Here is a 22382-nt window from a genome sequence, read left to right as displayed (position 1 = left end):
GATTTTCGTTTCTGCACACAGGACACATCCTTCTACAAATGCAGCATGAATGGTGGTACTAGAGGGAGCTTCTAAAATTGTGACGTTTTGGATTGTGGGTTGTTCTATTACTTATTAACTTGTATGCACATTTGAATAACATTTTCAAATTTTATTTTTCTACTACAAACTCTAGAATTATCAACATCCCTCCCACTCCTGCCAACAGGTCCTATTATTGCATGGTTCTGGGAACTGAGACTTAGTCCATTACCTAAACGTTTATGAAAAGAGCCAACGCAAACGCTACGGCTATCTCAGTTTTAGAAAAACTGCTTGAAAAGCTTCATTGAAGTTTGAAAAAATGTTCCAAATGTTAAACTTTTGCTCTTATTGAGATTCAACCCTCTTTTTAATCAATAAACCCACAGCTAAGCATCTGGAATTAAAGTTAGTATTTAGCTTTTGAATAAATAAGAGACCTTTTGGGAATAATGTGCTTATCAGGGAACTCTGAAAAACAAACATTTACAAGATTGTTGCTTTTGGTTTATATTGTATCGTCTTTGCTAGCAATTGCTACTACTAAAGCAAAAGTGGCAGAAACAGCTTTTTTATTTTTAGAAAGACAGACATCCACAGTGATGATTTTAAAACCTCTCCAGTGAAGACAAAGGGTATCCTCTCCACATACTTACTTGAGCAATAATTTGTTTTCAAAAGGCAAAAGTCAATAATTTCTAAATAACAAGAGTCAGGCTTCTGTAGCAACACCATGGTCATTCTTTTTGGAAGCAAATACATCTCAATTATCATCTATAGAGGACCTAACAACTGCATCAAACATTGTGTTATTCTATTTTGTTCACAGAACTGCTCAGGACCCCTAGCTGTGGAAGAGGTCCACCATTGCAACAGATGCCACACAGAGCAGAAACGCAGCTTTATTCCTTTTACTGCTAACAGCTAAAGTAGAGCAGACAACCCTACTTATATATACACTAAGTACACTATATATATAATCTACTGTATAGTTCTTTAAAATCTAATGAGGAGTACTGTTCTTTTACAGAAATTCAAGGCTAATTTATATGTGACAGTAAAAATATTGCTCAGTGCAGTGCTATGAGCAGCAAGGTTTGAATAGTTCTAGACCACTGTGTTCCCCCCTCCCCAAACAGGTATAGCACAAAATCATAAAATATTCCTTCATTTCTTGCTGGACTAAAAACGCTTGCCCAAAATGGTATGTCATGAGGAAAAACTAATGTTTTCTTCCTTCTCCAACAAGAAGGCCACTTAGTCCTTCTTGTGTCACCAGAAGAGACAAATATCTGCATCAGCCATTACTTTCACTCCATACCTTAAAAAACCAAACAACTTACCTCGACTTCTTTCACTCTCCCTTGCTCACAGTGGATATGTTCGCAAATGGTTACCAGATTTCCATCCTCTGTTGCCCCAACCTCCTCTGGGTGTGAAGTCTCCCATCTTCCACAATGCTCCAGTGTTCTGAGACTTCCATTCTTCTCAGCACCCTCTGCCTCCAAAACCTTTTCTCCCCCACAGTTATTTTTTCCTTTCCTAAATTCACTTCACTGGATCACTTTCAAAGCTTCTATACTTTGCTCTTTCTCAGAAATTTGCTATCTTCTCCTTTTTTTTTTTTAAAAAAAAACCAAAAAAACCAAAACCCAACCACCCTGTCCATCTCCTCACACTTTTCCTCTCCCCTCACGTTATTCTCCCCTTGCCCAAGTGTCTTCACTGTTACTGCCAGCTGAGTTCTATATAATTCCCATTTCTCCTCCCTCACAAGTCTCTCTTCGTCTCCTCAGTATTAGTGTTCCCATCTCCCTCTATTTCTGTTTATATACCTTGCCCAAGTCCTTTCAGCCTGCCTGCATTGTGAATCAGGGTATCAGAATGTTGTGATAATGTTATTTAGACTTTGGTGTGCAAGATTCTTTTTGTTGATGTAAGCAAAGTTTGTGAAGATTGTGTGATGAATGTGTATTTTAATGATAACAGGGTAATGAAGCCTCCGGTAGCCTCATCCATCTGATTAGATTTCTTCCTGGCATTCTGTAACTCCTGATGGAGCCTCTCAGCATCTGCCATCCTTGGCAAGAACAGCCATTGAGCAAAGCTGCTCTTTTCCCTGCCCCGTTTTCCTTTCTTCACTTGCTCTTCCCATCCATTGCTATCCAAAAATGTATGGAGGAAGGGTAGAGGCTGTTACACAGACTGAACTGCCCTCCTTCCCAAATAATTACTCCTAGGAAGTAATGCACAGGAATTTTCAAATTCATGTTCCTTTGCACTACACTTTCTCTATTCTAAATCCAATGGAAATTAAGATATATCTGCTGTTGTTGCGAAGAACGCATACTCGTGGATTTATTAGTGAAACAACTATTTCACCAGCACTACAGATTCAAGCATGGAGAATGTGAAGTGGCACTATAGTAAGACTGATGGAGAGGCCATTTTGCGTATGTATGTGTGGGTCTCAAAGTCACAGAGAATCCCAGTGCTCACTGCAAGAAATAATTGTATTTGTCACTTCACAAACATTATAAGAAAGAATGCAAATGAAGGCAGTAATGGGGTTATAGTTACAAGGTGAAAAATCAATGGTTGTGCAAAGGAAAAACACAAAACTACTTAAAACAACCAAATCTTTTAATTAGAAAGCAACAAACATGCAAACAGCAGGTATAGAAATTTATTTGAACCAACGTTTTTACTATAATGAAAGTTACTTTAAAACATTGATCCAAGCTCCCACATTTGCAGGTTAAGGAAAATATTGCACTTTGCATCTTCTAGCACCCCTCATACATGGCAAAACATTTTAAAAACATTTTTGCTTATTTTACTTGCACACTCTCGCAAAGTCATGCACACAGTCATTCAAAAACAAAAGGTTAGGTTATCCAAAAAGCAATACCTTAGAATTGCACTAAAGCTCTGTAAGGAAAAATATAATTAATGTCTTATACAAATTCCATTAACATCTAGGTGCTTGCACACAACTGCCAGTTACTCTTCATCTTCATTTTCATTTTCCTGACCAGATCCTTCTGATCTGTCACCTTCCAATCGGTCTGTAAGACACAGAGATTTAGTAAAGAGAAATTCTAAAGTTTTCAGGTTTTGGCAAATATTTATAGTGTACTATCTCCCTGGGCTATTACACAACACACAGTGACTGTGGATTATGCAGTAAAAGGAAATCCATATGGACTGACAGCAGAGATTGGGTAGAAATGTTACCACAAGAAAGGAGAACAGGATAAAAGCCCTAAAGGATTTCCAGGCATAAAAGTGAAATTTGTGTACAAAAAGGAGAAACCTTGTAGCTGCTGACTGGCTGTCAGCACAGGAAAGATGAATGCAAGCATAATATAAAAAAAGAGATGGTGAATACAAGGGATTGAAACACTGTTCTGGGGAGCTAAAACTAGAACAGCTGCAGTTAGAAATCTGTATACTCCAGAAAACAGGAATCACTATCTGTCACTGTATATAGAGAAAAAGTACCTTTTGATGTAAATGTTTAGAGATAGGCAAATACAGAAATGTGTGAGGGAATGTGAATGACTCCAGATCTATCACTCAATCAACATGCAATGTCAAGTTAAGAAATACTCCACCCAGCCATAACACATATTTTTGCTGAAACTATTGTAACTCAAGTGTTGGGCAGTTCTTTGAGTATTTTACTCCAAAGAAATCATAACAAATGAAGAAAAAACCAAACTAATATATTCAGTTACAGCAGTGGCAAGCCATACCACTGGGCTGGACACAGTGGCATCCTCCTGGCTCTCTAATTGTCATAGATCAGCGAGAGGTGAAGGAGGAGCAGCAGTTGCTGCCAGGCAGACAAGCTCTTCAGAAGTCTCTCACCTGCTCTTATATGATTCAACGAAGCCAACATTCGTAACATAAATGAAGCTGGAACAGTAATAGTGTTTCTGGTCTCTTCCAGCATTAATTCATTACGTGTTATAACCTGGAGGCAGGGAAGGGGAAAAAACAGCATAAAAAATAAACACAAAGTTGTACTGCATTGATATGGGTTTGTAGATAAAAAGTTCTTACACAAAAGGCATTTACACAGTCCAAAATTACAATAAGGGAGCAATATTTTAATAATCACTATCAAATACAGTTGTACCAATTATATATGGTATAAGGAAAGTCAGACAGTGGACCCTGCCTACAGATATCTAATTGCCTATCTAAAGAATATTCTAGTAAGATCATCAGTCCATTGTCCACATGCATGGCAGATATTTAGATGAGCAACTGAGAAAAACTTTTGGAAAGTGCTGTTACAGATGGCAACAAAGTTCTAGCACCAGCACTGGCTAAGAACATGGGAAGGAAAAGAGATGAGGTTACCCTAAACTCCTACCTTCATGCTGCTTGAAACTTTTGGAGAAAATCCAAGGAACACAAGCAATTACTCTATCCCAGTTCAGGAACATTCTTCAGGCCCATAATTATTTCTAAACAGATCTACAACTTGCCTCTAAATTACTTGAAAGAGCCAGCTCTTACTGTCTTAGTTTCAAGGAACAAAAATTCACTAACGAATACTTTTAGCTTTTTTGCCTCCTTCCCTCCTCATCGTACTTCCTTGCCATCCTTCTTGCTTTGCTGTTAAGTTCTAATTCCACACCTTAGCTTGTCTCTCAGCTTTTAGGCTATGTTCTTTCATTATCACTAAGCATAAAAATTTATTGAGATGGAAACAAGTTCTGACCATTATTCAGTCCCTCCTCTCAGATCAGCTGCTTTAAGGCAGAAAAACAATGCATTTCTTTTCTCCCTGACCCTCCTTCTCAAGCCTATTCCTCTTATGAGGAACATGTTCTTGCAAATGTCTGCACTGACCTTCTCCTAGCCAAATCAAAACACCTCTTTTCTGTCATTCTCATTTATTTACCAGGCACTTTGCACAGCTGATCACTCCCTAAAAGCAAATTGAGAAGACAGCAGGCTGCCATTTTTTCCTCTTTCACCTCCTATTTCTCTAGTGCATCATCAGTAACACCCTTTTGACAGCCTGTTTCTGATGCTTTTTCTCTGTTCAGAGATTTGTTCCCATCCCCACTGTCTTCTCCTATTCACTGAGGTCATGGCCTGTCTTAATTTTAAATACAGTTCTATATCTATACTGAACTTTCCCCAAACACAATGCTTTTTCCCTAGACCTTCCTTTCTATGGAAAATTCAGTTTAGATAGGTTGGACACTTACTCTAGCCAAACTTAACATGGTGAAAACTATTTTATTTCTATGAACCTCTCCTGTCCTCTACATAGGTATTTCAATACAGGGATTAAATTAAAAAAAAAAACAAGAAACATGTAAAATTACAAACCACACCGTGATCAAATTTCCTGAAAGCTCTACATTTTTTATTAAAGAAAAAATAATTAAATCTCTAAATAATTTGTTATTATTAAGTGACAAAAGTATCAGTACAATAATTACTTTTAGCACGTGTTTACATTTAGCAATATTTCTAACCCCCAAAGGCTCCAAAACACATCATAGGGTAAAACTATCATACAATATAAAAAGAAGCATCACTTCACAAATGTTACTACTGCTAAAATAATGGGAAAGGTTCAAAACTCACAAGTGGATGCTTTGGGTTTTTTTCAGGGGGAACAGGGGGTGATGGGTAAGGGTTGTGTGTTTCTGTTTTTTTTTAAATATATATAGTACTAACACAGAGAAATAATAATTTTTTAAAAAGTCTACTATATCCCTGCTGTCCAAGAGATTGCACAAAAGAACTCCTAAACCACCTCACAACCAAATTTGCCCTAATATATTACTTATAAGAAAAACTTCTAACATTTTAATAAATTATGTAAATCACTAAAATATGATTATTCAGCAGTCAGCTATATGATCATCATAGGCCAATTGCTATGTACATTGTTATTGCTTTGAGGGTATGAAAACAATGTGTTACATAAACTTACATACAGACTTTTATAACTGATTGGGCTTGCAATGTTTGCTTTATTCCATGAAGTTCCCAATTTGCAATCTTAACCTTAACTCCCTTTTATGCCACAGAATATTTAATAGGATTGATTTTTGCGCTCTCTATTCTTCTGTATATCATTGTATTTCCTTTGGTTAATTCATTTGTTTAAAGAGGGGTACTACCTTCATTTATTTACTCCTGTCAGTTTTCCTTCTATATCTGACTGTTTGTACTTTTTCCAACTTTTCATGTACATGATACCTGATCATATCTTATTATTTCTAGGAGAGTTTATGAATAAAAAGTGCCTCTGTGTGCTGCCAATGATATGAAAGTTAGCTATTATAAAGTGCAGCTTTTTATTTGTAGCTCATTTATTGAACATCAAATAACTGTTAATTCAGTATCAGTTATTTGCACTAAAGGCTTTTATAGAATTGGAAGATGCAACATTACTGTGAAAATGGAAGAAAGGCTCTTACCTCATCTGCAAGTTTTCTGTTAAAAATCTTGGATTCTTCCAATGGCGACCAAATTTTTATATCATAATCAATACCCGAAGAGGCCAGAACTAGAAGTAATAGTAATTCTAAATTAAATGTGTTACGTCTTTACCAGTATTTTCTCCACTTAACTGGAGTTGAAGAAAAATGCTTCCCTTGAAGCATTTACTTGTGAATGTCAGTTCTCATGCTGGACATACAGCTATATAATTACTGTCTCCATATGAGATCTGAGCTATAGATTGTATATTTTCTAATATATATATGAAGAAAATACATGCAAACATCAAGACTCTCCTTTTTTAAATAAAAAAAGGCACCAGAATATACATAAGTTAGGAGCAGAAAGTAAGAACCAACCCAGACACTACTAATATATTTCTGCTGATCGTCTGAGTAAGTATATGCATTAATAACAAAGCCTTAGGATTTGTAGACCTGGATACAAAGCAGAAGCAAGATAATTTCAAACGTATTTTTACATTTGATAATTTCAGTGTATTTCATGTAAATTTATTTGTTATTCAAATATAAAGCAGCAATGGATGCTCTTATAAACACTTGTTAAAATATGGAAAACAAGAAGTTGCAGAACATCCTCTAGATCATCGCATAAAACATGTATGGGAATAAAAATTGCATAGAAAGATCTCAGTAGCTGGAAAATGGTACAAGATTAACTGTCCTATGAGGAGGATGACCTCTTCATTTCATTTTCAGTGTGTGACAGGGAGGCAGTCGCACTCCATCAAGAAATCAGTGAAGGTACAGAGCGTTTTGAAAGGGGCTTCCAAAAGAAGTGTCCAACCTAGCCACACACTCCAACATTTACAGGAACACAGTTTCAATTAAGCATTTAAAAGTTGAAGGCTTATCCAGTGTGGGGCAGTATTCCATGTTTCCACAAACTGTCTGAAAAAAACCCAGCCTCTTCTGGTATTATTATAACAACTTTATTTGCTTATTTATTTACAGCAGGCTGTTACTCTACAGCCATGTAAGCTATGAAAAAAGAAATAACACAAATACTTTCTTTGACTATGTCAGAAGCTGTGGAATGGTTCAGATTTTCCATCTACATGTTAGACGACATACGATTCCTTCTACTACTTTGGTCCCTCTTTTCTGTAAATATTTCTCCCTAAATACAAATTAATAGAATTTCTATGAATTTTATTCATCTAATCTCACAAAGCCAGTGAGACTGAGACACCCACTTCACTCAATTTTTTTAACAGAGCCAAGTAGAGACCAGATTCCAATATCAAATCCCAAAGCGTTGCTGGCATTTCAGTGACCCCATATTTCCCTCATTAGTGTCACGGAAGAGGGGAGCAAGAGATGGAGATTCTTCTTACTACATCTTAACTTCCTATAACTACTATGTCAGTAATGTTTTCATTCCAAGATCTTATTGACTAAGGAGGGTCATTAGTAAAAGACAAAATTAAATGCAGTATTATCTAATTTATAGGGGGAAAAGTGAACAATAGTTCATTAATCATTACAATGCTCTATTGAGCAAAGAATTTAAGATTGAGCTTTAAAATGCTTTACTACAGATAACCTGAACATGCAGACTGTGAAAAATTATCATCTTACTTGGGTCAAATGGATGAGGCTGAAGACAGTTCACCACATGATTATCAGCTTCCAGAAGCATGAGATGTTCAGCAGTATGTCGGTCCCATATGAAAATATGGCCACAGTCTGAACCACTCATGACGAAGTTAGATCCCCAAAAATTGGCTTCCTTTATCTGCAGTAAAAACAAAAATAACACTTACTTTATAAGACTAGCTTGGAAAGCACATCAAAGAGTATACTCCTGTTTCTGCAGCAAAACTGCCTCTGAAGTAAGAGCTCTGCAAATGCAGAAACAATATTTAAGAAAATTTAAAGAAAACATTTAAAGAAAAATGATCAAAAAAAGAAAATTCAGGAGGTTAAAGATCTCCAGAGCAAAGTGGCTGCTAACAGGAAAAAAAGGAGAGGCATCGGGGCAGACTGAGCAGTTTGGAAGTAAATGACAGCAGATTTGTCACTTTCCAAAGTGACGAGAATGATACTGGAGACAGGGGTATGTGAAACAGTTTTTGGGAAGAGTCTGGTAAATTAAAGTGAGTGACAGGCTAATCCCTGGTGGGGATTTTCCATTTACACAGGAAGGGGAGATGAGACAGAAGCTTATGAAAACTGGGAGGTGGGAATTAACTGGGTCTGACAGATAAAAAGGAGTCATGAAATCAAACTTCGGAATTTTTTCTCCCCCTCTATAATCAATCAGATAAGAACTAAGACTTCACAGTCCAAGGCCAAAATTAAAGTTATAAGCCACTGAACAAGGAAGGCATCCAGGCAGAAGTGACCCTTCAGCTTCAGCTATTACAGTAATAGTAGATAGAAGTAGAAGCATCTCTCCCTGCAACTGGAACCAATAATATCACAGTTTTCTTGACACAGCAATGATGCATTCTATTCTATTTGGTTGTTCCTATCAGTACTTTGTTGAGGTATCCAAGCACCTGGGCAAAATGTTTGAAGTGATATGGCTAACATTTGTCACGTATTGGTAGTGTGTCCATGCTATCAGCAAAGAGTATGTGTAACGCATGGACTATTGATTATTTTTTAAATTTTTTTTTAAACACACATGTTGCTGTGTATAAATTTAGAGAGCAAGGTAAAACCTATCTTGCAAAGGCAGTGAGCTGTTTGAGGGCCTACTGTTCACACTGAAGGTCATTCTAGCATCTTGGGCCAGTTTATGGCATTTTACTTTGCACTGACTAGACTAGCATCACACAAATTATATTAATTTTTAAATCGCTTACTCATCAGAAGTTATAATTGGATGACATTCGGTTTTGGCCAACAGCTAACTCCTTTGTAACATTATCGATAACACAGCAGTTTGACCCTGGATTATAATTAAAACATTCAAGGAAGACTTCTCTGATTTGAGAACTGTACACTTGAAGGAAGAAATTCTATACTCTGAGAATAACATGGTAATAATTTTTACTTGAAAGATGCATAAATTACTGAAGGATTTTTCATAAACCATAAAAGATGGGAGGAAATTCACAAACACAGCAATGTGAGTTAAAGTGTGCACATCTGTTTGTGAGTGAACACAACTGGGCTGGACATGCCATTGACTAAAGGGTACTGCAGAAGCATCCAAGGTCCTTGAGAAGGCTTCCAGAAAATGAGCCACTTCTCACTGCAACTGTATGGTTTGTTGCAGTGCCTCACAGTCAGTGAAGTGACACAGACAGGGGGCACTTGGGCTTTCCCCTTCTGGCAGGCTCTCCAGGAAGCTCCGACAGCACTGCGGGAGGCTGACGGAAGGCTTCCTTTGGAGCAGGGGGACCATCTCAGTGGAGATGGCCAAGGCCTCCTGTCGCATTCTGCCTTTCGTCCCCTGCCATCAGCGCACAGCCTTCTCTCCAGCCGATGAAGAGAGGAACATCATCATCCTCAGGGTAAAAGGAAAAGGGGGGTTTTAGGGAACAGTATGTTGATGCTCTAGGCCAGTATACTATATAATGGTTTATTATATCACCTATTTCCCTTTTCTGGTGTGAAGTGCTATAATTCAGCAGGTATTTAAACCTACTGTCTTAAGCTCCATAAATAATCATGATCTCAACAGCATTGTTGTTCTGGATACGCATTTGCTAACAATGCTAACAATGCTGTGAACACTTTTTTAATGAAGTGGACATCTCTGCCCTCAAAACGGCTAGACTGTCTTGTCCCTGATTCTGAGAATTAAAGAAAATAGCAGATATAGTCAATGACAAGATAGCTAACTTGACACGTACGTGACTTGGAAAGTCTTTGGGAGACAAACGAGCCAATAAATTTGAACTTTTTTCTCCTCTTCGTTCCCATCCCTCTCCCCAACACGTGATATTATCATAGGATTATAAGAATATTGTATTATCCGATAATCATTTATACATATTAGTTATATTTTTGTATGGATTAATACATTTATTGTTTATACTAGACTATACTACTTTTATTTCTTAAATGTTATTTATTAATAAATAATTACTTGTGTAGTAAATGCTGGATTATTTATTAACTGTGTATTTACTAATTCAGTGGGAAAACCCAGACTCCTTGAGTGTTTCATAGATCTGCAACCTCATGAGTTTTGGAACTGAAGGCAGCTGCAGCAGTCTGTCCTATGAAACAGAGTACCATTATAATGTAAATGATCATGTAAATGACAGAGAAGTTGCAGGCCAAGAAAAAGTGGCAATAGTATCAGATATCCTTTTCCTTGAAATACAATGTTGATATTATTCTACACCTGTTACATTCAAGATACTCTTATGATTACAGCCTGAAAGAATGTGGCTTATTCAATTTCTGAGCCAAAAAAAGCCACCCTAGAATATTTTTTTTCAAGAAGCAACTATTAGGTTTGTTAAATGTAGAATAATAGTTCCATGCGAAGGCTTCTCTTGCCCTCCATTCCTAAAAAGATAGAACCCAAACAAAGCCAAGCAATTAGTCTGAGCAAACAAGAATGGGTCACTTCCTTCACAAATGATTAGAACCTTCTTCAGGAGTCACTTTTGATTTTAGAGTAGGACATCAAAATAACCATTGTTAAACTACTGAAAATAGGAACAGGCTAGGCAGCAGTATCTTCCTCCGTTGTTGTCCTACATCATCTACAGGGTGAGAGGTTAGGTGGGTTGGCAGAGGGAGGAGGGACGTTCCTTCAAGAACAGTCAAAACTCAATCACAAGATGTGAACTGAAAGCTCCACAATAGTCTGATGTTTGTGCTGGAGAAAAAAGTCTGGAAATTAAAAATGAAATCCTACACACAAGATTATACTGTGAACAGTTACCAGTACCTCTTACGAACTCTTTAAATTGACATACACTGGGCAAAAGAGATACCTATGTACACAGAAGTTTCCTGTGCAGCAGCTTTCAGAGTTCACACAGATGATGTCTAATGTTTGGAGTTTAGCATAAAATATTTTCCTAATTTTTGGCATTTGAGAATATCTCCAGCATAAAGGACAGAATTTCCGAGTTTGAGGCCATTTACACAGAATCCTATTATGGAATTATTTTCCAAAGCGCTAAAGAGGACAGTGCCTGCATCCTTATCTTTCTTTTTGCATAGTTTTCTCAGAAAATGCACTGGTGAAAAGGACAGAGACATTGTCTTGCTCTGTGCTTTGTCCCAGCTACCTTGATTTAAAAATCACCATGATAAAGAATGTTAGTAAGCCAAACGCTTACTGCTGTTAAGAATATGTACTTTATTTCCAGCATGAGTATGTCCCGTTTTAAATTTCAGGCTTGCTAGATCTTTACCTATAGAATATGTACCAATGATTGCAGTCAGTGCAATGAAGTCATCCTGATGTCTAAAAATAAGCCAGAGAAACTGCATTCCTGGATTCTGTACTGAAAGACATGTTTCCAAAATATTCACCTTTTGGCAGCTTTTGTCTTGTAGCTCCTCTTAATATATATTTTTCATTATCTTGTTAGAAGTACATCTAAATTACCTCCAATAATAAATAACTTTATATTTAATTCTCAATTATGACTTCTTCCTGCTTCCTTTGTATTCTCTTACTTAACTGCTGATTTTACATTTCTAATATTCATAAAACCTAATTTTAGCACCACATAAATTAATAGAATTGAAATTCCCATTTAAAAATTTTGTTTTCAAACTCATATACACAGTTGCTTCTACTGTACCCATACACAACTTATCCCATTTACTAGTCACACACAGACGTTCTATTGAAGAAAAGGGGGACTCGTGATTAAGGGTAAATGGAATAGAGGAAGAATAGCATATCTAAGAAAAGAAATAAGACTAGGACTGGATGGAAAAATAGTGAGGAAGAGACAGTAGAGACAAAGAACTGAAGGCACACGGCAAAAGACAAATTTTGAAGAAAAAGAAAGGGAGTTTGGGCTCACAAGAGCATTTTTTTCCTCCAAGACCTAAAGAGAAACAGGAAATCCCACCCCCCATCATTCCACTACCATCACACCCCTTGCTGCCATACTTTCAGGTCTGTTTCACAAAAAGCAGTAATACCTAGGACTCTAATGACATCATTCGAGTGGTTACGTGGGAGGGATCTATGTGATGGACATAAAAACATTCCAACCCTGCCAATGGTGCAACCAAACATCAATATAATGCTACTTATCTTTTGCTTTCTAACAATATAAGAATTACATTTAAAATATACTTATTAAAAAAATTGTACAATTGCCAAATTAAGATCTCAAAAGTAAGAAAGTACCAGAATTATTCAAGTTGCCTGCATAACCTTAATTCATTCTCCTTTTTGATATATATATCTGTGTATGTATTAAAATAGTTCATGTTTGTGTAATTGACAAGACAACTTTATCCCTGGGCTGCTCAGGTGTGTAGGAAACAAGGACTCTCTAAGCTGTCTCCTTCACAAACTTAAAAGGGAAATACCATCAGCCCTTGCCTTGCGGGAAAGAGGGTATCGATCAAAAAAATAAATTAAAACAAAGTTTGCTACCATAGAAACCAACAGGGAAAATTATATTGTCTTTCATTGTATGCATTACTTGTCATAGGTGCTCATATGAAACAAAAGCAAAACCACAAACATATATCCCAAAGAAACCAAACAACAAAATCCATGAAATAATCTGTATAATAACACGCATGCAAATGGAGACTGAATTAAGACCACTCAGGCAAGCTTAGTTTTAATGTCTCTTAACTACAAAGTGCTTGATGCTATGACTTTTAAACTAATGGGGTTTTGAGCAATTAAAATTAATTTCTGAAATACAGTGCAAAACTCCTTGTCATTAATCAAAGCTTATTCTAAACCTTGTTGCTTATGTAGACTGAAATATGCATTTACTGAAGCATTTTCCCCTGTGTAATCAAAGCCCTTCACACAAACTCTAGAAAATTGCTTTTGGAGGTAGAGGGACTATTCCTCAGATCATCTGCAAAATAACGCCCATGCTACTTCTACAAAATACCACCTAATACCCAGAACTTCACATCTTCAAAATAACATAAAAAGTGAAAAAAGAAATAGGAAGGAAAACAGCATTTGTTTCTCATGCACCACTGCTTTACAAATACAGTAACTGCATTTTTCTTAAAATACAGTACTCTGTATGAAAGAGTATCTAGTAGTTAGATTTCAATTTTATAATTATTAAGCATTATTTCCTCTTTTTTAATTCAGTGATGTCAAGGCTTTTCAAAATTATGATTTAATCCGCACTTTCCCTTTCAAGCTGTTCAAAATTATTATTTAATCTTTAAAGAGCTTGGAAGGGAAAGTGAGTATTAAATCATAATTTTGAAGGTAGGCACATTTTATACTAAAGCTGACAGACAAAATGAAAAAGAAGTTAAGAAAAATACCCAAGATTTCAAAGGAAGTTAAGGGGAGAGAGACTCTTAAACTCAAGAAAACTTAAATGCCTAGCATGGTGACACAAGAGTCACACTAATTTTAATTTTCATTTAGAGCAAATTACATGGCTTCCAACCAAATATGCAAGAAAAAGTGCTTACGATACATTACAATATCCATTTTGGCAAGCATATCAACGTGGCAGCTACACTGACTCAGTCCATAAAATCTCTACCGTTCCCAAAACAAAGAGTTTGTACCATTGTTCGGGAGTTCCGATGACCTTTATAAACCATCTTTATTAAAGGACGTCTAATATTCAACGTTTCCAGTTCTTCCATTTCTTTTCTTTCTTTCCTCCTTCTGAAGAGCTCCTGAATGCGGGCAACAGCAGATCGTCTATAAATTGCAGACAAAGAGAACACTACTGAGAGTCCATCTCTAAACACTGAAATGGGCTATCAAAAAAGGACTATAAAGTAATAATTAGGCACTCAAACACACTCTCCATAAGTTGAGAACAGACATCAACATTATCCCAAATGTAAAGTTCCAGACTTTAATTTTTCCAACCTGGCTTAGAACAAGAATAGCATGCAAGACAGTGGAATGTCAAGTGATGCAACATCTTATTCCTCTCTGAAGAGTAAACTTCAGCTGTTGGCAAAATTCACATGCTATTTCATTCTTCGGTGCTAGAGATATCCTCCACCCATAATGAGGTAGCAAAATTCTGAAGTAAAAAATCTATGCCAAACCAGAAGTTTTTTAAAATTTAAGAAGTTATTAAGGATCTATTGCACCTTCCAGTGTGATTTGGTTTTCCCCCAGAATTTCATTAAATGTATTTCTCTTCACTATTTCTGTATGACAAGACTCAAGATTTAGACAGCTTTAAAAAAGTTCCTACTAATGCAAGAGATGATTTAAGATCAATTATTGTAGCAACTATCCCATATGTTAGCAGTGAGGGATACAGCAGAAGATTTCCTAGAATAACAGAAAAATTAGCTAAATTATGTATTTTGTTTTATGAATGTTTAATTCCATGAATCCACTTTTGATTAATCTGTGTAAAGACCCTGGCGCCAAATTCTTCCTGTTTAGTTCTAGGTTTGCAGATCCCCATAATTCCAAACTGTCACATCGCAGCACCTGCGCCTAACTCTTTTTCTTCTTTTATTCCATGGCAGGGTTGATATTAGTTTTGAGGTCCTGAACACAGTCCAAGGGGAATGTCACTCTCAAGAAGGAGTAGGTACAGATTTTAGCAGAATGCAAGCAGTCAAATTATTACAGGAATTTATGTGATCCTGAAAAGTAAACTGAGCCAGAACCGAATATATTTGCAACCTCTGTACACTACTACCAGAAAGCTAGTAACCTGAATTTTTCTACAAGTAATGTGGTATGGTGTTTTAGTCACTGATCCTGGAGACTCCTGTGACAAGTCCTCTTTTCCAGAAAAAAACCCACCAGGTCTCATAACTAATTGTCTCAGCCAGTGGTCTGCTTAGATTTTTGTTTCATATTTGTCATAGGAGAAAGTTGGACCAAAAAAATTAAAGTAAAATGTTATCCTACAGCTAGGCAAAAAAGGAAAATGAATGCAAGTAATAAGTCATTAATACAGATTTAAAACAAAACAAAACCCAAACCAAAACAAACCACAAACTGTCATAGTAAGACAGATGATCTAATACAGCTAAGCTTTTAAAAGGTATTTTTAAAAGATATTTTAATACTTATTTTTTATAGAAACCAGAAGAGATTTGTAAGCACTAGCCAATAGATCCACTTACCAGTGGACTATTACAATACATTTCTTAGAAGTTTGTGTAGAAAACAACCCCAGAGAAAATAGACTACTACTACTTCCTTTGTGAGAGTTTTCTATCCCCCCAAAATCTTGTATCTAGGCAATTTTCTAGTTTGTTATTCTTATACTACACTAAATAAATATACTGTATTTTTAGTTAGTCCTTATAATACACTGGAGTCTCAACTTTAATCTTCAACAGATTTAAGAAGAGGGTTCTTCACAAAGTCTTCATACAATGCAGGAAAAAAAAGCCGCCTATGTTCTTTATCTACTGTGCTTTAAAGATCACAGAATTAATTCTTCTCACCAGTTTACTCCTATATGAAGGAAAAAGAAGGGTGGCATGTATATGATAGGCTACATAAAACACTTCCAGAAACTTTAAACAATTATTTGTACATATTTGGTTTTGTCCTTGGTTTTTAAAAAGGTGGGTTTTTGTGCGAGAAGGTAAAAGCAAGAATCATGTAATAACAACTACTCTGCTACCAACCCTACCAGTGATCACACAGCTTTGGAAACAGCACACACAACTCATCAGCACAGGAGGACCCTTTTGGTTTCAGAAGCATGCCTGCTAGCCTCACAGCTATCGCTTACTATGATTGCTATTTGTATTTTTTATGTATTTATCCACATTAAAGATGTGCAGTGAAAAAGCTGAGAAGTTAAACATCACTAGGATTGACAAAGTAGTAGACTTGTCTAGCTCGTTCAGAAAGGTTACTTGCTAGATAGCATTAACAAGTCTTGGGATTAGAAGATGATATTAAAGTAACTAACTGGTAACCCAAAGTAGTTTCTTGCATAATTTTTCATCTTAGCATCTCTAGAAAAATTTATCTCCTCCTCTAAATTGCCCTAGGCTTGAATGCAGGCATTACAAAAAAACCTCAAGACTACGCAGCAGTCAGAAACATGCATTTTTAAACAAAAGCAAAAGCATGGAAGCAGCTTTTCATGGAAACACTGTCTTTCAACTAAATTAATTTCTTAGTTTAAAATCCTGGTTTGGGGTCTTATTTTAAATGGCATGAATGGATTGATATTTAGTTGTCTTGTAAAGTCGATGATTACCTTCAACAGGGAGAATTCAGCCAAGCACGTAACTGTGATACTATTATCAGGCACTCTAGTAACATACTGCTAAAAGCAGGAATCTGGCAGAGGCAAGTCTTCTCCAGAAAAGATAAATATGAGTCCAATCTAATGATATTTCAGAACAAAGAACATTTACAGGGAAAAGGATTCTCTCAGAAGTACTACTTTTCCATAACTACAGATTTTCAATATATTTTTAAAGTCACACAAAGAAAAAAGTAGCCTAATCACTTGGAGCATCATCAGATACAGAAGCCCACTGTGCAGTTTGTACTGTTCTGGAGTTCAGCCTAAGATAAGCCTGACTGTGAGCCGCTGCTTCCCTTCCAAACTGTGCACTCGTCCAAGCACATGTCAGATAATGAAATTCATACACATTGTGTTGGCACTCCTGAAGCAACTCCATCAATTGATACAGTTGCATTATGTATTCACATTTAGGCATCAAATAATGAAGATATCTGTAAAAGGTTGGATATAGATTAATGTTATTAATTTTATGGTACAGAAAACGTTAGGTCTTGTAAAGCCAATGAAACTGTTTTAGTTATGCCCTTATACTGTAGGTTGTGCTCTGACCTCAGAATAATTCAGTACTACTGTCTGGTCTTCAGGTATAATGCCTTCTTAAGTGTGTTTTGCCAAATTTTGTGGTACCTTAGTGCAATATTTTACAATAAAGTTGGTGTGTGTAGTCTTAGTAAGATTGAGCCCAAGATGATGTATGGTACTTTCACTACTTCAAATGAAGTGTGCCTTGTGGAAAGATAATTTTTAAATATTACTTCCAAAAGTAAGAATATAGACATGAACCAGTGCACAACTTTTCCCCTTATGATCAGCCAGGTTTGAAGTCTTCAGAATCAATTGTTCTAAACATTAATTATCAAAAGCCCATTTAAATTAAGCCCTAGATGAGTGGAATAGGGATTTAGAAGTGAAGCCATTATATTCTTTCAATTAAACATAGGTTTAAAAGGAAAAAAATCCAAAACCATGAAAACCCTGTGATGCAGACTGATCCACAGCTATGTATTATACGTAGAGAGAAATGGAAAAGATGTAAACATGTAAAATAAACCTTAAAAAAAGTCACATAGGGCATTTTCTGTACGTTTAAAAATTTTGAAGTGTAATAATGAATTTTTTTTTTTTTAAGCTGAATGTATGCAAGTTGCACAATTAAGTAACTAGTTTGTTTCTTAAAGCACGATATGTCACATATTGCTATTTAAAAAAAAATTTTTTTCAGAGCTGCAGACCTCAGTTCCCAATCTATGTTACCCAACAATTTCTGGCTAACCAGCCCTGCATGTTTTAAAACAGCTATGGTCATATACTAGAGCTAGAAGAGAGAAAGTCAAAATTAATGATACGCTTTTCAAAAGAGGGAAAACTGAACAATTATCCATCAACTGAATCTGTAAACAATCTACAGGAATTCTGCTACAAACTTTGTTCCACTAGAGGTCCAGATGTAGTAGCTGCCATAAAATTAATCTGGTACCCTAGATAACCCTGCTTCTTTCAAACACCATTACTGCAGACCGATCGTGTCCTGAACTAGGCTGCAGCAGCTGGCTGTAAAGCTCACATGTATTTGCTTACTTTTTTCCATCCCTCTTGTCTCAGCTCTGTATTGAGTATTGAGCTCAGTACTGATTCCTCCAGTATTAAGTATTTTTGTCACTTCCTTAAGTTTCCAAATTTACTTACACACAGACAAACATTGCCTCTTTTGCCAAGTACCAGAAACCCTGGTTCCTTCTCTTCTGTTCTTTCAAGTTAAGATATTATTTTTCTTCCCTCTTGTTGCCATCTCTTATCTGAGCTATTTTCCCTACCCAAAACAACTGCAGGGAACCTAAGGCTTATAACCATTTAGAACCTCTTTCTCTGATGCCTTATGGTCATTTCTTCGTTAACCATGTAGAGGAATCCACCTGCCAGCTACCATGCTCCTGCCCAAGAATTCCAACTGCATGTCTTAACAAGCTGGCTATCATCACCAAAGTCAAATCCAGCTCAGGGAGGCGACTAATTAGTACGCCATTGTACTGGTCTTTACCTCAAGCCACAAGTTCTCTCACTATTTTATCCTTCTGATCTTCTCCCCCATCCCCCTTGGGGAGAGTCAGTGAGCAGCTCTGTGGGGCTGAGGTGCCTGCCAGAGTTAACCCACAACCACCATATTAAAATAGATCCTTTTTCTAAATATCAAGATTTGATTATATTTCTGATTTTAATTACCAAATAACCATATTCCCTTAGAAGCCTCTGAACCTATGGAAGAGATTTACTACTGCTGTCAAACTTCAAGCATTAAGATAGTTCAAAACCAAGGGCAAAAGCATCATGTTAACAGCACGCTGACTCTACCCTCAAGCCCAAGTTATTTCACTGCTGATCATATAAAAAGAAATGTTTACTGTAATATACTCCTAAGTCATTTCCCAGTCTTCCAACACAGTCCGTGTTTCAACTGTTCTCAGCTACAAAAGATTTTAAAATTTTCACCTGATATGCTGCAGAATGACAATGAAAATCAGAAAAATATACTGATAAAAAAATTCTATGCTGAATGCATCATTCATTTTTATATTAAATTTATAGCAATAGCAAACAATATTCCCATGGGCTGTGCTGAAGTGCTAAAGAACTCCATGGTAAGCACATTTAATATAGAAAGAATGCCTATTGTGAAATTTAAAGTACAAAAAGTACACAGATTCCTGAACATTTAAGAAGTTGCTGAGTTAAATCCATGTATTCCAACTGCAGCTAAGATTAGAATACAAGACACAGAAATACATGTCTGCGCTATTTTCCTGTAGGCATTTAAAATATAGGACTCAGGCTAAGTCCAGAGTTTTATGAAACCACATCCTGAGTCTTTTCCAGCCACACAAAGCCAAGATGTTAATTTTCATCATTAGAATTATTTTGTGCCATTTCCCCTACATATAGCCTTTGGCATTAAATCACAGTAGATAGTTTCTCCCTCTTATTGCATGTGGCCAAACACAATTGCCCAAATTGCCTTATATGTTCTTACAATTAATTTGCTCAAGTATTTCAATGAGGAATATGAGATCAAGTGACTTTTTAATTTAACTTCATTAAAAGAAATATTGTATAAAATTTAGTACATATCTTGCTATTATCAAATATAGCTTTAATAATTATGCTCAGTTCCATAACTTTGTTCAGGCAAAAAATGTAAATGGTCTTTGATACATGTATTCTTATATTTTGGTCCAGAACTGGGTGTTCTCTACTACAGACAAAGCAAGTCAGCAGTGGCACATGCAAATGTAACACGTTCCTCAGCAGCTGAATAAAAAGAGGTATTTGCTTTTCACAAACTACACACTTGTAAATTCCATTAATTTCTATGGCACACAATAAAAAGGTTAATAGGTTGTTAAATATATACACTGCCATTTCTCTTCAATTTCCATGCAATACATGCAGCTAAATATAACTCAAGCAATATGCTCTTAAAATGCCAGTTAGATATGAAAAACAAGAACCTGATAAATCCATTAAATGGCAATAAAAAGGAGGAGGGGAGGAAGAAAATAATTAATTACCTCATTATTCTATCACCTATCGCTGTTCCTCTGATATTATATCTAGTAAAGGGAACAACAACTGAAGTCATTAAAAAATGCTGGGTATCATGTTTTTAAAAGGTTAGCATCTATTACAAAATGTGCTCTACATATTTCAACTGAGAAGACACCTTCTCCTCAATGTGTTAGTATATGAGACTACTTTGATTTCAACAAAAATAGTATTCAGATTACATAACAGTACACAAAGTTGATCTTATAAAATGCAGTAATTCTTCATAGATTATAGCAGAAGTAGAAGCAGCTGCATAATAATTTCCATTTTACATTCATATTTGTTTGACATTTTAACCTACTAGTTTAACATTTTCCAGGCTTAGCCTCTGCTCATAGATCAGCTTCTGTCAAAGTCCAAACAAAATTAATTCAGTCATTTAAGTAGGAAAGCAGCCCTCAGAGAGCTGTTTTGACTAATTTGTGAAAATTAAGATCAATCCATTAAAAACTGCACTCTCTGTGCATGAAGAACATACATTTTGCACAATTTTTTTTTTCCCCGCCACAGATTACAAAATATGGTGCTAAGGCAAGCCATATTATCTATTTCTGTTCCAACTAAATTTGCTGGACTTAGTAAGTTTTAAAGAAGATACGCTATGTGCATACTTCGAGACTTAAAAACCTGCATATCTCCTCATATTTGTAAGAGAAGGGATCTTTTCCTGTGGATTCCCTAAAATGCCCAGAAGGTTATTTTCTCTGTTGAGTATCTAGCTAAACTGCTCTGCTGTACAAAACAGGTTTCTTTTTTTTTTTTAATTTAGAAATATTCCGTGTGGTTTCTTATACATTTTGTTAAAAAGAGCATGTATTGACTAGCCCAATGACAATAAAAAAATTAAATAACTATATAGCTTCTTTTAGTCACTGATCTTCACCATTTCTATAGTCATGCTCAGTGGCTACAGAAATGCCACAGAAAAAAGTCAGATGTCACATTCTTAATTATTTCGTTCAAAGAAATGTCCTTCTGTGTCAAAACTATTCCTAGGTGGTTCCTAGTCAACATTCAGCTGACAGCCAATTTATCAGCCAAAGGGTGTGTATTTCTACACATTTTGCTGCTACTATTCCAAGTCCTTTTCAAAATATTAAAGCAGGTACAACCTTTGTATTTCCATATCTGTTGCATAGTCCTTCCTGACAGTTTAATTTCAGGTTAATTGGTGAGAAACTATCTATCCTCATTGTGCTTTGAGATTTATAGGCATCCATAAAGAGATCATGTCCCTCGTAGCTATTCTTAGATTATGTAAGAGAGAGAAAAAGACCCAATCCTCAGTTTGAAAACATTAAAAGTTGGATTTGTACCCAAACAAAATTCAAACAATGGAAGCTCTGTAAACATTAGATTTGCAAAATGGACAACATTCTGTTCATAAATCTGAAATCTACATCCATCTTACTAAAAGAGTTGATGCAGCAGGAAGGTCTCCATTTATTTAACTAGAGGTACTGTCAACAGAGCTATCAAAAGGGTATTTCTGCCACTTCTTTTCATTAAGAGGAAGTTTAAGATCATGATTTCAGAGTACAGAATCAGAAGTCTACCCTTCCTTCCTTGGTGGAGAACGTTGTACTTTACAGTGGGAAAATGACTCTGAGACAATTTATCTTCATTTCCCCAACTATGGAGTTTCTCCTCAATATAAACAATAGCTACTTATTAAGGTATACAAAAAACACAATCTAAAGAAGCCTAAAATTGGTTGTGGATCGAACTAGTAATGCTATATACTCAAAAAGGCTTATTATTCAAACAGCTTTTAGCATTCTGTTTCAGAAGGCTACAGCCTCCTTTTTATTTTTTGTCCTAGAGAAAACTTAGAATTAAACATTTTTTTGCCTCTGCATAACATAGGTTCACAAAAGGTAGATTATTGCAGGCTAGCCATATA

General features: G+C 36.0%; 1 protein-coding gene across 1 annotated transcript in view; it reads right to left on the bottom strand.

Annotated features, from left to right (window-relative positions):
• Nucleotides 1-2643: 2643 nt before the first annotated feature.
• The window catches only part of DCAF6 (DDB1 and CUL4 associated factor 6), a 93245-nt gene continuing 73506 nt past the window's right edge, over nucleotides 2644-22382 (bottom strand). The window contains exons 17-21 of the mRNA XM_010567650.1: nucleotides 14187-14325; nucleotides 8103-8259; nucleotides 6480-6568; nucleotides 3895-4000; nucleotides 2644-3089 (exon numbers count right to left, since the gene is read on the bottom strand). Of these exons, the coding sequence (XP_010565952.1) occupies nucleotides 3025-3089; nucleotides 3895-4000; nucleotides 6480-6568; nucleotides 8103-8259; nucleotides 14187-14325 (556 nt within the window). The 3' untranslated portion in view covers nucleotides 2644-3024. The remainder of the gene's footprint in view (nucleotides 3090-3894; nucleotides 4001-6479; nucleotides 6569-8102; nucleotides 8260-14186; nucleotides 14326-22382) is intronic.

Source organism: Haliaeetus leucocephalus, unplaced genomic scaffold (genome assembly GCF_000737465.1).
Source record: "Haliaeetus leucocephalus isolate CR32 unplaced genomic scaffold, Haliaeetus_leucocephalus-4.0 Scaffold228, whole genome shotgun sequence".
In the NCBI taxonomy this organism is placed as follows: domain Eukaryota; kingdom Metazoa; phylum Chordata; class Aves; order Accipitriformes; family Accipitridae; genus Haliaeetus; species Haliaeetus leucocephalus.
The sequence above is the reverse complement of the archived record's forward strand: the minus strand, read 5'-3'. Positions and strand labels throughout refer to the sequence as shown.